The 18,925-nt window shown below is 47.4% G+C and overlaps 1 protein-coding gene and 1 long non-coding RNA gene across 5 annotated transcripts in view; both read right to left on the bottom strand.

Moving 5' to 3' along the window:
- Nucleotides 1–3,720, bottom strand: part of LOC309521177 — a 325,245-nt gene extending 321,525 nt beyond the window's left edge. For both annotated transcript variants that reach the window (XR_014214526.1, XR_014214527.1), the window contains exons 1-2: nt 3,217–3,720; nt 1,195–3,039 (exon numbers count right to left, since the gene is read on the bottom strand). This is a non-coding gene — a long non-coding RNA (uncharacterized lncRNA). The remainder of the gene's footprint in view (nt 1–1,194; nt 3,040–3,216) is intronic.
- Nucleotides 3,721–13,442: 9,722 nt separating this feature from the next.
- The window catches only part of COMT (catechol-O-methyltransferase), a gene marked incomplete at its 5' end in the record, with an annotated part of 40,062 nt that continues 34,579 nt past the window's right edge, over nt 13,443–18,925 (bottom strand). For all 3 annotated transcript variants that reach the window (XM_082203406.1, XM_082203405.1, XM_082203407.1), the window contains 2 exons: nt 13,443–13,655; nt 15,297–15,428. In XM_082203406.1, coding sequence (XP_082059532.1) covers nt 13,476–13,655; nt 15,297–15,428 — 312 coding nt within the window. In that variant the 3' untranslated portion in view covers nt 13,443–13,475. The remainder of the gene's footprint in view (nt 13,656–15,296; nt 15,429–18,925) is intronic.

The raw sequence follows: 18,925 nt of genomic DNA, 5'->3' as shown, positions 1-18,925 counted from the left end.
GGGGGCACAGCACGCTGCCTGCAGGGGCGTGGCATGCGTCCTGGGGGCATGGTGCTCCACCTGCCGGGGCATGGTGCCCAGCAGGGGGGGGCAGCCGCGATGGCACCCCACTGGAATCGTGCCGCCAGGGGCGATGCGCTCCCCCCACACTCCTGTTCCTCCACCAGTGCTTAAGTAGCAGCAACACGAAGTAATCTGAGTGAAGGCAGTGCTTCATTTCCTGATTGGTGCATTGTGGGTCAAGGATAGGACTCCCCCTCCGGCAGCTGGGGATACTATCAAAACTGCTGGTGATCCACACACTTTAGACCCCTGCTCCTCCCCCCTCAAAATCAGTGAAACCTCCTCCAAAGAACAAAACAAAAAAACTTCACAGCCTGAAAACAAGGTGGCAAACTTACGTCGGGGCATTTGAGTTCAGCGCTCACCAACACCCATAAGCCACAATGTGTGTTTCCACTTACCTGGTTTGGGACTATTGTATATTAAATTACACTCGGGGCAGACTTCCTTGACTTGGTGCCCTCCAGCTGTTGCTGGACTCCAGCTCCCATCAGCCCCAGTCAGAAATGGTCAGTAATGATGGGAGCTGTAGCCCAGCAACATCTGGGTGGCATCAGTGTGGGAAAGGCCATGGCATATGAGAAGGTTTAGCAACACGCCAACACTGTTGGAGGCAGTAATGCCTTTGAACAGCAGTTGCTGGAAACCCCAGGAAGGAAGAGGGCTCCTGTGCTGGGCTCCTGCTTGCAGATTTCTCACAGGCATCTGGTTGGCTGCTGTGGGTACAGGATACTGGACCACTTGCACCACTGGCCTGATCCAGAAGGTCCTTCTTGTGTTCTTACGTTCTCAAGATGAGTGCATTCAGTTCCTGTTACCTTGTTAAATCAGAACCAGAGTGCAGACACACCCGGTGATTGCTGCCTCTCGTTCTTCACATGAAGATCTCTGCTAAGCCTCTGTTGAAAAGCATTGTGTCGCAAGGCAGAAGGAGACCTCTGCCTGTTGCATATGACGTATTGTGGCTCTTTCATCTCAACAAACAGTGCAACCCCAACCATACCAGCTCAGAAATACCCCCACCTCCTGCAAAAGCCAGCAAGAGCCACACACTCTTTAAAGGGTGTGCGGCTCTTGCGGGTTTTTCCTGCCTGCATTCGCTCCATAAGACGCAGACACATTTCCCCTTACTTTTTAGGAGGGGGAAAAGTGTGTCTTATGGAGCGAAAAATACGGTAAGTCCTATTGACAATGGGGCTTACTGCTAGGTAAGAACTGCAGCCTTTGCCACTCTCGGGTCCCTTGTACTCCCAGAGTTCCGGTAGGAAAACGAGGTGGTAGAATCTCTGAGCAAAGAGCGGACAGGACCACCTCAAACTGCAGTCACCGCTATTTTGTTGAAATGCTGGTGCTTGAGTAAATGGATCACATGGATTTGCCACGTAAGCAGAAATTGAGGACATCCGGTGGAAAGATTGAGGCCCAAGTTAACTGTCCCAAGGAATCCCAAACATTTCAACCCTAAAAGTTTACAAGGGCAAGCAAAACAATGAAAATACAAATGCTTGCATGTCAGATATGGGAGCTCATTTAGCCCAGAGTTCTTCAACATCAAGGCCCCCAGATGTTGATGAACTACAGTTCCCTTCATCCCCAACCTATGGCTAAGCTAGCTGGGGATGGTGGGAGTTGTAGTCAAAAAAAATCTGTGGACTCCAGATCACTGATCCATTCCAAACTCCAGCTCATGCACAGAATTTATGGCTCTGGCACCAGAGATGGATTTACGGTTCCGTTGCACTGGGTGCCAAGCCTAGGGGGCATTCAAGGCATCACAGCTATGATGTAGTGAATTGAGCAGAATGGAAGACCAGAGACATGTGTGTGTGTGCCAAATGGTGGCCTTGCACGGGGTACCGCTGACTTTTGAAAGACCCAGGGCCACTCTGCCAGCATCTCTGATAGGTAGACCTTCCAGCCTCTTCTTCCAGCAAAGGTAGAAATATTCTAGCCCAACCTGCTCACTCGTTTCTAACTCACAGGAAGTGTGTTTGTTTGACACAGACAAACATCGCCAACATTGCATGGGCTCTTCTGACCCCTTCTTCCTTGTCAGGGGTAGCCATGTTGAGGGACTGCAGTGCCCATCGTCCCTGACCATGCTACATGCAGCGAGTTGCGAAGCAATGAGCGCATCGGTGCATGTGTGTGTGTCAACTGGACCTTAGCGGCGTGCCTCAGCAATGTCCCTTTGTGGCCACCACCTTTGCGAACCAATTCATGCCTCTGAGGGGCATCTGCCACAATAACCCCACACACAGGGGGATCTCTTTAAATCGCCACCCGGCCGTTTGGGCTTTTGTGTCTTTGGAACGTAAGATGAGGGGTGCGCTAAGCACTTTTGGGGGTAGGCAGCTGTGGCCCCAGACTTTTAAGTGGATGTAAGATCGTTGTGTCGCAGGGGGGCAGGAGCGTGTGGATCCCACAAATCCAGCGGTGGCCGCTTTCAACCCCAGCAAGTTCCTGGCGAATTAGTAGCCAATGTGTTTGTAAACAATCATGTGCCTTAAAATTTTCTCACGGTGGGGTGGGGTGGGAAGGAAATAACCCAAACCCTTAAAAACAGTGGAATTTAAAGAGAGAGAAAGAAAAGACAATTAAAACCAACAATGTGTGCTTCTGTACTCTTCCTCAAGGTGGTCGCTCTGGTTTAGACTGGGGGAGGGCGGTCGCAGGGCTGGGGCCGGGGAGTCTTTTTGCATTGTATTTAAACTGTACTATAAACAGACTGATTTGGTTTTAAGATTCAAGAAAGGGAGGGTGGGGGGGTGGATTATATGCTTTACAGAACCAATGTTTAACATAACCCGAATGTATTAATATTATTCTAGGAACTTTCCGTAACACAGACAAGTAGAATGCTTGTTGGAAGCAGGTGTGTAGGTTAACAATTTGGTGTGTTTTCAATAAACAATGCCTGGAACGAATTCCTGTGTTCTCTGTTGTTTTGCTTTTGGTCTGTGCGAAATCTTTGGCCTCGGATCAGTGGTGTAGCGTGGGGGGTGCAGGGGGGGCCGGCCGCACCGGGTGCAACATCTGGGGGTTAGGGTTAGGGGGTGCAAATCCATGAGTTAGGGGGTGCAAATCCACGGGTTAGGGGGCACAAATTACTTGCCTTGCCCCGGGTGCTGACAACCCATGCTACGCCACTGCCTCGGATGCCTGTAGTGATTGGTGGGACAGCATCTCTTCTGGTGCCGCTAGCTAAGGAATGGGCAAATCTGTCCATTCCAGTTTCTCCAGTCTTAAGCACAGTTCTCCACATTACCACCTCCATCTGGGTTTTCTTTTTAAAGCCCTCGTGAGAATTCATCAGAATTTTAGTGCGAATTTCTCCTCAGAGACATTTTTTTTAATGCAACTTTGCCTAACATAAAAATAATAACAATAGTAATTTTTGTATGTTACGCTCACAGATATATGCATTGTTATATACACTGCTGTAACCCCTTTATTCCTTTGTTCCATTGTTTATTTCCTACAAGTTCCTGTCTGTTTGCTTTTCTTTTCTTTTTACCCTACCCGGTTTGAAAGAACATGACCTTAGTGAGAAATGACTTAACTAGCTGTCTTGTATGTTTCCCGAATCATGAGTTTACCTTTGGAAGAAGATTATATTATGTGTACAAACACCATTCTTTCATACCAGATATTATTATATAAATTTAATTAATAAATAAAATAATATTTGCTGGTGGGACAGGATTAGTGTGCTGATATTTACATTAAGTATTAGGTCGTGAGAACTTTTATTCATCCCTTCCAGGTTACGTTTAAGATAAAGACCAAGACCAAGGTCAAAATTGTTCCAGGTTGCGGAGTCTTTTTTTATACCAAGTTATGCCATGATCCACAGAAATAAGCCATAGAAAAAGTTCAGATTGGCACATAATGTTACGCTTGCTGAACATCTTCAATGTTCTGCTCCACTGGAGGGTTTTTTCCAGGGTTTCCCCCCTCTTCCCAGGTGGACTAAAATGCCCATAAGCCATAGATGCTGCCTGAGAGCTACGGAAGTGAAATAAATCGCAGTATTTCTGCATCTTGACCTTTTCCAGCTGTCAGAACTGCTTCATTCGGAGCCCATCACCGCCTGAGCATATTGGAGAATGGAGTCTCAAAGGTCAAAGGTTATCCTGGGAATCGCGAGCATGAAATATAAGGGTCCTAACCTTATATTAGGGGTGGGGATCCAACAGAATCAGCTGTGTGCTCCAGAAGTAGTCACTGGAGTAGCTTTGGTTTCTCTTGTGAAGGGAAAACTTTTGTGTTTCAGAATTGTGTCTGAGCATAGCTGTCAACTTACAGATTTGAAAATAAGGGACCAGCAGCCAAAATAAGGGATTTTGCTGAGCTTATACATAAATCCAGCACAGATGAAGCCATGCTGCTTTGGCTGCGACTGACTGTGTTTTGCAGGGGGTTGGACTAGATGACCCTAAGGGTCTACAACTCCCACCAAAGAAGAGTGGCAGACAAAACTGATGAACGACGTCCAGATGGCAAAGCTTACAGGCAGAATTAGAAACCAGGAAGAGGACCTCTTTAATAAAGAATGGGGAAAGTTTATAATTTATTTGAAAAGCTATTGTCAAGAGTTACATACATTGGTAGGATTGACAGAAAACTTGTAGTAAAAATGTGAATTATGGATGGACAGATGATTTATAAAAATAGAGTTATGAAAGGGATGCAGAGGGGAAATCACTACATTAAGATGCTGCACTGGTTGGAGGGGATGCTAAGCAGCACATCGGGGCTGCCGTCGTCCTGGCGCGAGGAGTTCTATTGGCCTTTCCCTGCCCGAGAGAGAGAGAGGGAGGGAGGGAGAGAGACTCTCGCCCACGCCGCCCGCGAGCCCGGCATGAGGCGGTTGCAGTGCCCTTCTGCGTCCCTCCCTATCCCCTCCTCTTCCTCCTCCGTCAGGCCACTGCCACTGCCGCCTCCAGCTTCCACTGGCAGCGCAGCGGAAGTCTCGCAAGAGAGGGGCTGCCTGCCCGCCCACCGCCACCCGTCTCCTCACAATGCGCCCCTGAGTGGGGAAAAAGAGAGATGGAGACGCGGCAGCTCATGCGCGCTCTCTCGCGCGCGGCGGAGGACCCCGAGCTGCTGCTTCCCTCCCGAGCCGGGCGAGCATAAAACCTGGGAAATTTAAGGGACATCATCAATAAGGGACAGCAGCGGGACACGGCACTGGGATAAGGGAGTTTCCCGCCAAATAAGGGACGGTTGACAGCTATGTGTCTGAGTCACGGCTTACATTTCCTTTCGTGATTTGTTTCAATTTGGTCACAACAGCACTATTTAGAACACTGAGATGCCACTTGTAAGAGTCATGGCTTTTCCCAAAGAACCTTGGGAACTGTAGTTTGTAAAGGGTGCTGAGGGTTGCTAGAAGACCCTCTACTACACCCCCTCACAGAGCTACAATTCCCAGAGTGGCTCAACAATCAGCCGCTCTTCCTAGGGAACTCTGGGAATTGTAGGTCCTCATGACACTTGGTGCGCCTTTAACAAACTATGACTCCCAAGATTCTTTGGGAAGTCATGTTTAAAGTGATATGGAACTGTTTTAAATGTAGAGGGCAAATGGGGGGGGGGGCTTTGACTGCGTTCCTCTTGTTATAGTGCAGCAATTTGAATAAATGCAGTTGGCAGATGTAAAAGCTGAGGTGGTTAGCAGACAACAGGAACGGAGCTTTTGAAGATATACAGGTGGTGACCATGTCATGCAGGGGTTCCGTTAAGCCATGCCCCCATTCCACCTTGTTGTGCCCTCTTCCGGATCGCGCGTCCACTGGGAGTGCCAAAAATGGTCACCACCTGTATTCCAATATGCAACTGCTGAATCAGAATTCATCAGGAAGTTTGATTCTATCCATCTGGGCAATGCCTGGATTGAACACTGGGAAAACATCAGCTAACTGGATGCTACTTTGGACATTGGGCTATTAAGAGGAACTCTTGCAGGCCCAACTTACAGACGGGAGGTTTAGAAGGCACTGTTACTTATCTCTTTCTCTCTCTTTATTCTTCTCTCTCTGGTTGTTTGCTTTCTTCGTTTTCATTCTTTCTTTCTTCTTGTCTTGTTTCTGTTTTTTATTGTCCGTTGAAAAGTTTCAATAATAATAATAATAATAATAATAATAATAATAATAATAATAATAATAATAATAATAATAATTTATTTATACCCCGCAGCCACTCTGGGCGGCTTCCAACAAAACACTAAAATACAATAACCTATTAAACATTAAAAGCTTCCCTAAACAGGGCTGCCTTTAGATGTCTTCTAAAAGTTTGGTAGTTATTTTTCTCTTTGACATCTGGTGGGAGGGTGTTCCACAGGGCGGGTGCCACTACTGAGAAGGCCCTCTGCCTGGTTCCCTGTAACATTGCTTCTCGCAGCGAGGGAACAGCCAGAAGGCCCTCGGCGCTGGACCGGGCAGAACGATAAAATATAAAACTATTAGGAGGAAAAATCACTCTAGCCTGAGCATCAGAAATAGGAGGGCATCTGATTACAGTGGCTAGTTTGGTTCTGAAAGACTGAAGAGTTTGGAAGGCTGTTTGCTTTTGTTCTTCTTTTGTAATTATTGACTGAGAACAGTGTCTGGCTCCTTTTCCTTCCTCCTGATGTTTCCTGATGCAGCTTATTAAAAACCACATCTCGAATAAATGAGAAGTAGGCAAGAAAATGAATCAGCCATTGACCCAATTGTTTGCTCTTGTGTTAGCAGATCATTAGCTACTGGGCCCAGCCAATATATCTTGTTTGGCTAATTGATCTTAATTAGGCCTAATTGTTTGAAATCAACTTGTCTGAAACACACAGAGCTCCCTTTGGTGTGGGGTAGGGTGTTATTTTGACCTTGTTTTCAATCCATCAAAGGGGCTCTGCTTATTGACATCTTTCCCTCAAAAGAATTGAAAACAGATCCATAACTCCTGAGCTATAGAAGTCATACTGTGGGTTGTCAGCTCAGAGAAAAGTACTAACCTGTATGCTTAGAAATTGCCTTTGCCTTTCAGGTGGCATTAAATATATAGCTGCAATGCATCGTCAAATAGCTGAAGAGGGCAAAGGTTTGTTCTCTACTGCCCCAAAGCGCAGGGCTGAAGTTTTGGTTGAATGTTAGAAGAATAGCTTAATGGTATGAGTGGTTCAAGGGACGCAGGTGGCACTGTGGGTTAAACCACAGAGCCTAGGACTTGCCAATCAGAAGGTTGGTGGTTCAAATCCCCGCAATGGGGTGAGCTCCCGTTGCTCGGTCCCTGCTCCTGCCAACCTAGCAGTTTGAAAGCACGTCAAAGTGCAAGTAGATAAATAGGTACCACTCCGGCGGAAAGGTAAACGGTGTTTCTGTGCGCTGCTCTGGTTCGCCAGAAGCAGCTTAGTCATGCTGGCCACATGACCCGGAAGTTGTCTGCGGACAAACGCCGGCTCCCTCGGCCCATAGAGCGAGATGAACGCCACAACCCTAGAGTCGGTCACGACTGGACCTAATGGTCAGGGGTCCCTTTACCTTTATGAGTGGTTCAACAGTGGAGACAGTTGCCTGGGGACGAAGTGGGTGGAAGGGTAAATCTAGATCAGTGATGGTGAACCTTTTAGAGCTTGAGTGTCCAAACTGCAACCCAAAACCCACTTGTTATAAGAGTATAATAATAATAATTTATTATTTATACCCTGCCCATCTGGCTGAGTTTCCCCAGCCACTCTGGGCAGCTTCCAATCAAGTGTTAAAAACAATACAGCATTAAATATTAAAAACTTCCCTAAACAGGGCTGCCTTCAGATGTCTTTTAAAGAGAAGTTAGCTGCTTATTTTCTTCACATCTGAAGGGAGGGCGTTCCACAGGGCGGGCGCCACTACCGAGAAGGCCCTCTTTCTGGTTCCCTGTAACCTCATTTCTTGCAATGAGGAAACCGCCAGAAGGCCCTTGGAGATGGATCTCAGTGTCCGGGCTGAATGATTGGGGTGGAGACGCTCCTTCAGGTATACAGGACCGAGGCGGTTTAGGGCTTTAAAGGTCAGCACCAATGCTTTGAATTGTGCTTGGAAATGTACTGGGAGCCAATGCAGATCTCTCAGAACCGGTGTTATGTGGTCCCGGCAGCCACTTCCAGACGCCAGTCTAGCTGCCGCAGGCTGGATTAATCGCAGTTTCCGGGTCACCTTCAAAGGTAGCCCCACGTAGAACACATTGTAGTAGTCCAAGCGGGAGATAACTAGAGCATGCACCACTCTGGCGAGATAGTCCGCAGGCAGGCAGGTAGGGTCTCAGCCTGCCTTGTTTATCGCAAAGTGCCAACACTGCAATTTAACCTGTATATCTCATTTTTTTCTGTGCATTTCTTATTTCTTCTTTATGACTGCTGTTGTAATAAATAATCCTTCATAAACGTGATTGCATTAAGTTCTTCATTAAATTATCTTTCCATTGATATATAATTTTATGGTATAACTCAGTGCTTTTTTCCTAAAAAAAATGTTTAGGTGTACTCTCATTTTGACTCAAGAAAATCACCACCGAGGGAAAATACAGTTCAAATCGGGGAAAATTAATACAGTGAATTTCTTCTCCTGTTAAATTCACAAAGTGTTCAAAGTGTTTAGGCCAAAGTGGGTCTGAAACGTGCCTTAGGAAAGTTTAGTGATCAATGTAACACTGAACTGTTAACAATTAACTTCGCCAAAACTAAAATTGTGCATTTTAACCGCTCCTTCAGGAAAGATAATTGGAGCGTAAAGGGAAATGCCATTGAACAGACTAAGACCTTCCAATACTTAGGCATTACTTTCTCTTATAATGCCAAATTGTCAACTCACTTGACCACATCAGCTACCGTATTTTTCGCCCCATAAGACGCACCGGCCCATAAGACGCACCTAGTTTTTTGGGGGGAAATAAAGGGGAAAAATTATTTTCCCCCCCCCAGGTGCGCTGCGCTAATCCCGAAGCTTGGGGCGTGCGGAGCTCAGTGCGCCCCAAGCTTCTGGGTGCCGGCAAGCAGTCCGCTAGCCCTGGGAGAGCCGCGCGGCTCTCCCAGGGCTAGCGGACCGCTGCGCTAATACAGAAGCTTGGGGCGTGCTGAGGTCAGCGCGCCCCAAGCTTCTGGGTGCAGGCAAGCTCTCCGCTAGCCCTGGGAGAGCTGGGTCTCCCACAGCTAGCGGATAGCTTCCTGAAGCCTGGAGAGCGAGAGGGGTCCGTGCGCACCGACCCCTCTCGCTCTCCAGGCTTCAGCGAAAGCCTGCATTCGCCCCATAAGACGCACCTACATTTCCCCTTCATTTTTGGAGGGGAAAAAGTGCGTCTTATAGGGCGAAAAATACGGTATATCAGCAGGAAGAAGTGCAAATGCTATCCTTAGATTATTCAGAAGGAAAGGAGCTGGCTTCATCCTGATGGCCCTAACAGTCTTTCAGGCAAAATCTTTAGCCCAACTCCTATATGGCTCTCAAATTAGCCCCACTGCCAACCTTAAGACCCTTGAAACAGTACAATCTAAATTCTTAAGATCATTATTTGCTACCCCTAAGTGTACACCTAATGCAGTCTTAAGGCAAGAGGCAGGACTGCCCAGAGTGGAATTAAAAGTCTGGGAACAAGCAATATCCCTCTGGCTGAAAATCCATTACAATCCTAAGGGACTATAACCCTGCTTTTTGGCCGCAGTTCCCTATCCTCCTTGGCTCATGCAAATAACTAACAAGATCAAACAAATTGGCCTAAACCCTGAAAATCTTTTTATTGGAACTTTGAACAAGGCAAAAGCAATTATCACTAGGAGACTTTATGATATCGAACTGCAACAAGAAGGCGTCCTACTCCCGGAGACGTATAAATGTTTAAAAGCTTCGCCTAATTTTGCAGCTGCCCCTTACTTAACTAACATCACTAACGAAGCCTATAGATGGGCTTTCTCTAGAGCCCGCTTTGAGACAATGCCCTCAGCAGTGCTGTACGGCAAATTCACACGGGTCCCAATGCATGCGCGTCTCTGCTCTTGTATGTCCAATAAGGTAGAATCTGTCACACACATTCTTCTATTTTGCGAATTTTATAGTGAAGAACGAGTTCAACTTATTTTACCGCTTCTATCAAAATTTATACCCCTTCAATATTATTTGGAATCCTCCCCCGAAATTCTTCGAAAATACCTCCTGGAAGATTCCTCAAGCTCAATATCATATGACGTGGCTAAATTTTGCACTTTAGTAATTAGGAAGCGTAAATCTCTTCTGTTGAATGGCACACTGCGAAGTTCCCTTGTGTAACCTTTTTTTTCTGAGATTGTGGTTGATTTCTTGTTGTTTGATCTTGTGGTATTTAGTGTCACTGGCCTTGGCCGCAATAAAAAAACTTGAAAGTGTTTAGGGGTATGCGCCCCCTCCCTGCATTCCCACAGGGGGGGGGAAGCACTGGTATTACTCCAAAACAAAGTGGTGTTATGAGCCATCAAACCTCGGAAATATATTTTTTCCAGAAGGTTCCACAATTTTGGCCACTAGTGTACACTGGAGGGCTGTACTAAGAGCCACCCTCTCCCAGTTTTTAATATGAGATAATAATTATTGTCTGTGTGTGCACATACAAATAAATATGATTAAATAAACATAGCTGTCAATGTTTCCCTTTTTTTAAGGGAAATTCCCTTATTCCAAATAGGATTCCTCGCAAGAAAAGGGAAAAGTTGACACCTATGTAAATAAACCCAGCCAGATGGGTGGGGTATTATTATTATTATTATTAATTTGCTGTTTCTTCGGCTGCCATTTGATCGCAACCTCCATGGAATGAATTTCTCTGTTGGCTTCCATGGGGAAACACAGCGAACATGCAAACCCAGCAGCCCCTTCTTAGGTTGCCGTCTTTATATGCTGGGAGTTAAGCCCTGCTGAACTCAAGGTGGCTTACTCCTGAGTAGGAAAAACAGACTGGCGGGATGCCCTGGCACATCAAAAGTCAACGCCTGCGCAGCCCCTCGCTCGCTCGCCAGGCCCTGTTGCCACAGCCTCCTCTCCTCCTCACATGCCCACAGAGAGGGCTTTGAGTGCCCTCTCTGGCACACGTGCCATAGGTTCACTACCTCTGCTTTAGGTGGAGACTTTTAAAAAAGTCTGGATAGCCACATCTTGATGAGACTCTTTACTCTTGATTCCCTACCTCAGGTAGGAGATTGGGTTTAGGTGACCTACAATACCAGTACAGTGGATGCTTGCGTTGCGGATGTGATCCATGCGGGATGCATGTTTGCAACCCGCAGCGGCGCGTCTGCGCACACGCGGGTTGCAATTTGGCACTTCTGTGCATGCGCAAAGCGTGATTTAGTGCTTCTGCGCATGCGTGACAGCCAAAACCCTGAAGTACTTCCAGGTTTCGGCGGGTGCATAACCCGAAAAAACCGCAACCTGAAGCAGCTGTAACCTGAGGTATGACCGTATCTGATTTTGCCGGATGCCTGGACTGGACACCCACTCTTCCTCCTGTTCGGAACAGGAGGAGCAAAGAGCTTTTCAGCGTAAGCAAATGCCGCCATATGCTGATGTACTGTAGGTGTGTCTTGTCTACACTGGCGGAGGTGTGTTTTGTGGTCCTCTTTTTCTGCTCCTTTAAATATGGCAGCCATTTTGTCTTATGCCACACACCTGACAGCAGCCGTTATGTAGTTATGCCACACCCCCATGGCAGCCATCTTGTGAGCAGCGACCCCAGCATCTTCTCAAAATTCCTCGTTTGCCCACAGGCCCCGAAAGGCTGGCGACTCCTCTTCTGATAATCATTGGAGGCCCTCTTGGTTGATAGCACCCCATCTAGGGAATTCTTCCCCCGAGGAAAGCTCACCTGGTCCCACCTGCTATCTTTTCAGTGATTGATTTAAAAAAAATAATTTCCTTGGGGTTTTAATTCTTAACCAATTATGGGGTTCCCTCCCCTCTCAGTGGCTGTTCTTCATCTTGCTTATAAATTTTAGTCCGTTTATGATAGTTATATTATGTACCAGTCGTTACTACTGTGTGTGTATATATACCGTCAGGGATACATGCATCTTTAAAGGCAGCGCGGAAAGAAATGAAACAAGTGTGTGATACATAAGAGAGTCTGTTATAACGTCGAGAATTTATAAAAGAGTACAGGCATGAGTGATGCAAGAATGGCAAATTACACAAATGGTTCTCTTCGGGTGGGTGGGTAAATCTATTTTTTATTTATAAATCTGAATTATATACGCCCTTTGGGACCTGCAAGAGGGAGTACACAGCCAGGGGATTTATTGAAAGCTTTGAGGAGAGACATCATCACTCTCTCTGCATTGGTCCCTCTCACCTTGGGAAGTGAGGAAATCACTCAGCAATTTTACAGTGCAGAACACAAACGACAGCTCAACCAATGGGAACACGACTATCAACTGCAGCAACATGAATTTCCCACGGATCATTCCGGAAGGATTCCCTTGGTTTACAAGCAATGCCCAAAGAGATAAAAGTGAAGAACAGCTACACCTCCATCAGGGTCTTTGTCACCTGCACATTCTGGGCCTTTAGTAGAAAGAAGCGGCTTCTCTTTCTGCAACTACTACAACATTGTAAGAATTCATAGAATCAAACGGAGTTGGAAGGGACCCTGAAGGTCATCGTCAATCAGTTCGGATGAAGGACCCACCATAAATCCAAGCATTTCTCTCCCCCCCCCATTTAATCTGTTTACAAGGCAGCAGTATAACCTCTCCCCAGATGTCCCTGGGCTGAAACTCCCATCTTCCTTGACCATGAGCTGGGAGGTCCCGACACCGTTCGGAAGACCACCAGTTCCCCCATCCATGCACTAATGGGAACACAGGGGAGGTAATTTTGTCCAAATTCCCTCAAAAATCTGTTCATTGCTTTCCCCCATATTTTCCCCCCAGAAATGCCCCTTTTATGTCTGTCTCCAAAGGCAATTTGGTCTTGTTTGGCTGAGAAACACAAAGCGAGCCACTGGGCTTTGGCATTGTTGGGTAAAAAGCAGAAAATCCAATAGGTGCAGTCCATCAAAGAAAATGGTCATTCGCTAAGATGGAAATGTAACAAAATTGCCCAACATCTCCAGATGGATCCTTAGCTGCCTAGCCTATTTATACACAAGGGGTTGTATCCTGCTAGGGTCTACTCTGGGTATACCCACTGAAATCAATGAACCTAGGTTGGCCATGTTCATTCATTTCAGTGGGTCTCAGTTGACCATAACAGAAGCTCCCTTGTTCTCCTGCTGACTTGCCTTCTTTGCAACTTGTTCTACTGTGACAAATTCGCTTTAACCACAAGCCCAAAACTACAGAAAGCTAACGCCGACCCACAGACAGGACTACGCTGTGTGTTCACACATACAAACAGTGGCTCGACACTAAGGTTTTAATACTCTCGCTCTCATCCCATGTAAACGGCCTTTTCCATTGCGTCCTCCACTTTCATGTACTCCAGGTGAGAGGGGTAGTTAGTGCAGTCAAAGCTTTTGTGGCTACGGATGTACTTGATGAAATCTGGAGCCCCCGGGTAGACGATGTTGTCCGCCAGAAGGATGGAGCCCTTCCTTAGGTAGCCACATTCCTGAGAAAAGAGACAGGAGATGGACGATTAGCTCTCTCTTGAGAGTGGTCCTACCACTCTAAGGGAGGTCTTTACTTCATTTTGAACAATCCCAGAAGTTCTTCAAGGAGATGTTCGGAAGATCTACCACATAAAAATGAGATTCCAAGGAATCTCTTGGACTTCCCTCCTCCCCTTTGTGGGTCCTATTGTTAATAATTTCCTCCCGCATCTTTTATAATAACCCAAATCTTTTACCTCTCCATTGTGTCCAAAATTCACCATTAAACTACAAGCAATATTCCAATCCTACTAATGATTTTAACTGTTTGCAATGGTGTCAGGGAACTGCCATCAGAGGCACGGGAGAAGGAGAGGGTCTCTGATTCTGCAGGGGAAGGTCCCAGCGCTAGAGGGAGACTCAGCCAGGAAGAAGGGGAAGAGAATGAGTGTAACACCAGGGATCCAGGAGAGCAACGGGACAGGGGGGTGCAGGGGCTCCAGGACTCTTCGTTGGAAGTTAGCGAGGAGAGCCCAAGCATCCCGCTGCCCACGCCCACCCTGCGCAGGAGACTCCCGTGCAGTGAGAGGCGGAGACGATTGGGCGTCAAACAACTCTTATGTTGGCAATGCTTTAAGAAACACCCACAGACAGATGCTACGAGTGACTAAGGGCAGCCACGCTGAGATGGGCTGTGCAGTCCGGAGGGTTTAACCAGGCAATCTAATGCTCAAACGGAGCAGGATTATGCACGAGTAACTCCCAACCATTATAAATGGTCTTTAAGATAAGTTATAAATTTCTCCCATTCATTATTAAGATTTTGGTCTTCCTGACTTCTGATTCTTTCCGTCATTTCTGCCATTTCGGCATAATCCATCAACTTGATCTGCCATTCTTCTCTAGGAGGGGCTTCATCTTCTTTCCATCTCTTATCTAATAAGATTAGAAGTGGAAATGTGGAAGTTTGGAAGAGGGCTGGGCGAGTTTGTTTTGTTTCTACACTGACTTGAACTGTACTGGTTCCATTATTTCCATATGTTGTTCACTTTATGGCTTGAATGGGAGACCTGGCCAGACTTCTGCTGCCTCTAACTTCAGTGTTTTCTAGCCATTCTGCGATGACACCAGCATCCCTTGGCTGGGTGCAGGCAGGGTCCCCATTTTGCAGACCCCATTTTCAGCTCCGTCAGTTTTACTGTTCTCCCACATTCTCCACCCCTGGTGGCTTTCTAAAATATTGTTGTGCCTTTTTACAGCTGCTTCAAACTCTTTCACTGTTTTCATCCCTGTAGAAACCAATGAAAAACAAAGGTAGTTTTCATTTGGAACTCGTTCATTTGAATTCCCATTTGTTTTCATAGCTAAAACAAATAGGACTATTTAAAAAATGAATGCAAGGACCCTAGCAAGCAAGCTGATAGCTTCTCCCTCTCAAAGGACACAAGGCAGGCTAACTCAGCCCTCCCCAAGCTGCTGACGTCCAGATGTTTCTGACTCCAGGTGTTCTGAACTCCCATCGCCTTTGGTCTTTCGGAAGACCAAAATGAAAGACAAAATCTAGCAGGCTCTAAGCCATATTAGAATTCAGACCGCTGCGTGTGGTCCACACCAGGAATATGGAATCTCTTAATTTCCACAGAGGCACCGCTCCAACTTACTTCGAGGAGGATGGTGTCGGGACAGTATCTTTCTTTCCAGTGGTCCAGAAAGACAAAATCGACCTTGTCCACCTGATATTTTTCCCTCAGCTGTGGGATGATGTCCTGAGAATGGCCCTCGATGATTGTGATCTGAAAGCAAAGAAGAGCTGTGTTACAGAAAGGTTTGGCGTCAGTATCCGCCTTCCTTGGGCAGGTTTTGGGGTCTCAGTGCACTTGGGTGGGGGGCATTGTTGACGTCTCTTCTGGAGCCCCCTTTAATCCCTAATCCCTGACCTGGTACTGTGAGCAGCATCTAGTGGCTGGGTCCAGCGGCCATTTTAAATTTTCCACAGTGCCCCTAGGCCTGGCTTCCTCAAACTCAGCCCTCCAGATGTTTTGAGACTACAATTCCCATCATCCCTGACCACTGACTGGTCCTGCTAGCTAGGGATCATGGGAGTTGTAGGCCAAAAACATCTGGAGGGCCGAGTTTGAGGAAGCCTGCCCTAGGCAGTGTCACTCTGGGCAATATGAGACATCAAAAGGGCAGCTAAAAAGGTAAAGGGACCCCTGACCATTAGGTCCAGTCGTGGCCGACTCTGGGGTTGCAGTGCTCATCTCGCTTTATTGGCCGAGGGAGCCGGCGTACAGCTTTCGGGTCATGTGGCCAGCATGACTAAGCCGCTTCTGGAGAACTAGAGCAGCACATGGAAACGCCGTTTACCTTCCCGCCGGAGTGGTACCTATTTATCTACTTGCACCTTGACGTGCTTTCGAACTGCTAGGTTGGCAGGAGCAGGGACTGAGCAACGGGAGCTCACCCCGTCATGGGGATTTGAACCGCCGACCTTCTGATCGGCAAGCCCTAGGCTCTGTGGTTTAACCCACAGCGCCACCCACGTCCCGCAAAAAGGGCAGCTAGTGCGAGTTAAAATGCTGCCACTGTCTCTCGCCAACGCCAGGTAAGCCCGCCAGGTCCCACCAACAGAAGAGGAGGCTCACAAGAGGCCACTTTGCCCCAGGCCCCAGAGCCAGCCCTGGATACAGAACCAAGATTGTATGCTATGGATAGACTGCCTAATGCTCTCCCTAAGGCTGACTCACCTGGGGCCTCCTTTTATCTATTTTTAGACACCAAGCAAAAACTCTTCTTTTAGCTCATAACTGGAAGGGTTTTGAGCACTTGTGGTTGTTTTTAGAGGGGTTGGTTATGAAAGACCTGCCTTTTGTTGGCATAACTTTTTAAACATTTCAGTGGCTCGTTTGAGTCACTTGTCGTCAGCAAAGCAACTAAGAAATTATTACAATAATAGCAATAGTCAGCTCCTCGTTTGAAGAGTTTCAAGTACTTGTGGTTGATTTGCATAGAGTAACCATTTTAGTGGCTTGTTTGAGTCGCTTTCGGAAGTAAATCAACTAATAAATTAATGATGATGAGGATGATGATATGCTTTAGACGTTGAAAGCAGGAGGGCCAAGGTTCCCAATGTGGGTGGTCCACAGCTGAAAATTAAACTAAATCATTTTAATTGGACCTTGAATAAATGTGCAATTGATTGCTACTGTTTTGAATCTTACTGTGCTATTATCTTCCATAGCGGATTGTGCAAACCGCTGTTCTGAAGAATGCTTTTTATGGGGATCAACAACAACAACAATTTATTACTTATACCCCGCCCATCTGGCCAGCTCTCCCCAGCCACTCTGGGTGGCTTCCAACAGGATATTAAAAACACAATAAAACATCAAACATTAAAAACTTCCCTAAAAGGGCTGCCTTCAGATGTCTTCTAAAAGTCAGATAGTTGCTTATTTCCTTGACATCTGAGGGGAGGGCGTTCCACAGGGCGGGTGCCACTACCGAGAAGGCCCTCGCTTCTCGCAGTGAGGGAACTGCCAGAAGGCCCTCGGAGTTGGACCTCAGTGTCCAGGCAGAACGAGGGGTGGAGACGCTCCTTCAGGGGGGCATTGGGGATGAGTTTATGAAGCCAAAGGAAAGTGGCCTGAAAAAGTTTGGAAACCACTGCAGTAGAGGCAGGTTTATTAGGGGGCACTGCCCTCAACCAGCCCCCATGCACCTGTCAGTATCTCAGCTCGCAGTCAGAGGTAACTGGCCTCACACTCCAGGCAACCGACTGAGATACTTGTTGACCTTCCCGTCTGCGTCTCCCGGCAGGCAAGGTCATAAATCGGCGATCCTCCTCAGACGTGAGAACACACACTCCTCCTTCTCCCTCCCTGCATTCCCCTAGGGAGGGGAAAAGAGACAGACAGGAGTCCTATTTACATGTTTTATTCCTGTCATTCAGCAGTACAGAGAAACGTGTCTGTACCCTCCAGACTCCAGCAGTAGAGTCACAACTCCACCCCTGTACTTCCAGTACAGGTCAGATGACACTCTGAGCTAACATCCGTTGCTCAGTACAGAGAATAGACTGCCCCCTTTCTCCACTAGTACAGTTCCAGACCACAACATCCTGTTTTGCATTCCAGCCACCTGCAGCTGGCTTCTGCATTGCTGCTTTTTCCTGACAGCACCTGCCTCCTTATTTACAACAAATCCAAGAGGCCTGTCAGCTTCTTCCTCCTTCGTCTCAGTGTTACCCCTTGCAGAACTCAGCAGGGACAAAACTAGAATTGGTTGGCCTGCAGCGCCACCTACTGTTGGTCTCCCTGCCTTCTGCCCTATCAGTCCCATTGCGCACCAGCCACCAAAGCAGTTGAATTGCCCTGCTGTAAACAACAAAAAATGCTTCGGTCAAATACGACTTGGGGGGTCACTTGGGTTTTGTGTGTGCATAATAAGCTGGCTTGGTTATTTCTTCCCCAGACATTTTCTCTCTGTGTAGTTATAAAGTAGATGACCTTTGCTCCTGGTCAAGGGGATGTTAACACTTCTGCCAGTGGCAAAGGAAGTCTCTGGTGGGAACTAGTGATTCGCTTGGCTTATGATCCGGGAAAGTTTATGAGGCTGCAATTGTTTCTTCTGTAAGGGCAAAATAATAAAGAGCAAGCCCTTTCCCAACAACTCAGCTCGGTCAAGGGTCACTCGCGGCCAAACTACCCCCCAGTCAAACCCAGATCTGCCCCAATCATCTGCAGGGATGGGGAACTTGTGGCTCTTCAGAAATGGTGGACTACAACTCCCATCAGCCCTGGCCAGCATGGCCAATGGCCAGGAACGATGGGAGCCGTAATCCACCAAAGATCTGGAGAGCTGCAGTTTCGCCATCCTTGATCACAAAACAGAGTGTGCGCTCCATTTCAGCAGCAAAACGGATGTGTAGTCTAAGATAGGGTTACCAGATGTCCCCAGTTCCTGGAGATTTGCAAATCTGTCCCCAGACAAATTCTGTCCCCAGAATGTCCCCAGATTTGCAAATCTGTCCCCGGGAAACGTGGCAGCCTCACCAGCCTGGTAGTGCAGTTGGCTCTGGCTGGCTTCAGGAGCTGCTTGCTGCTGTGGCACCTGCCATATTTCCTGCACGAAAGCAGCGAGCAGCTCCTGAAGCCAGCCAGAACCAACTGCACTACCAGGCTGGCCTCTCCTGGGCAACGGCGCACCGCCCACCCGTGACTCCCGAGCCTCCCCTGATCTGTCAAAACAAAGGGGGAAGGAGGAAGGAGATCAGGGAGGGCTCGGGAGT

This window comes from Podarcis vaucheri, assembly GCF_965113315.1.
Source record: "Podarcis vaucheri genome assembly, chromosome: 16".
Lineage (NCBI taxonomy): Eukaryota > Metazoa > Chordata > Lepidosauria > Squamata > Lacertidae > Podarcis > Podarcis vaucheri.
The sequence above is the reverse complement of the archived record's forward strand: the minus strand, read 5'-3'. Positions and strand labels throughout refer to the sequence as shown.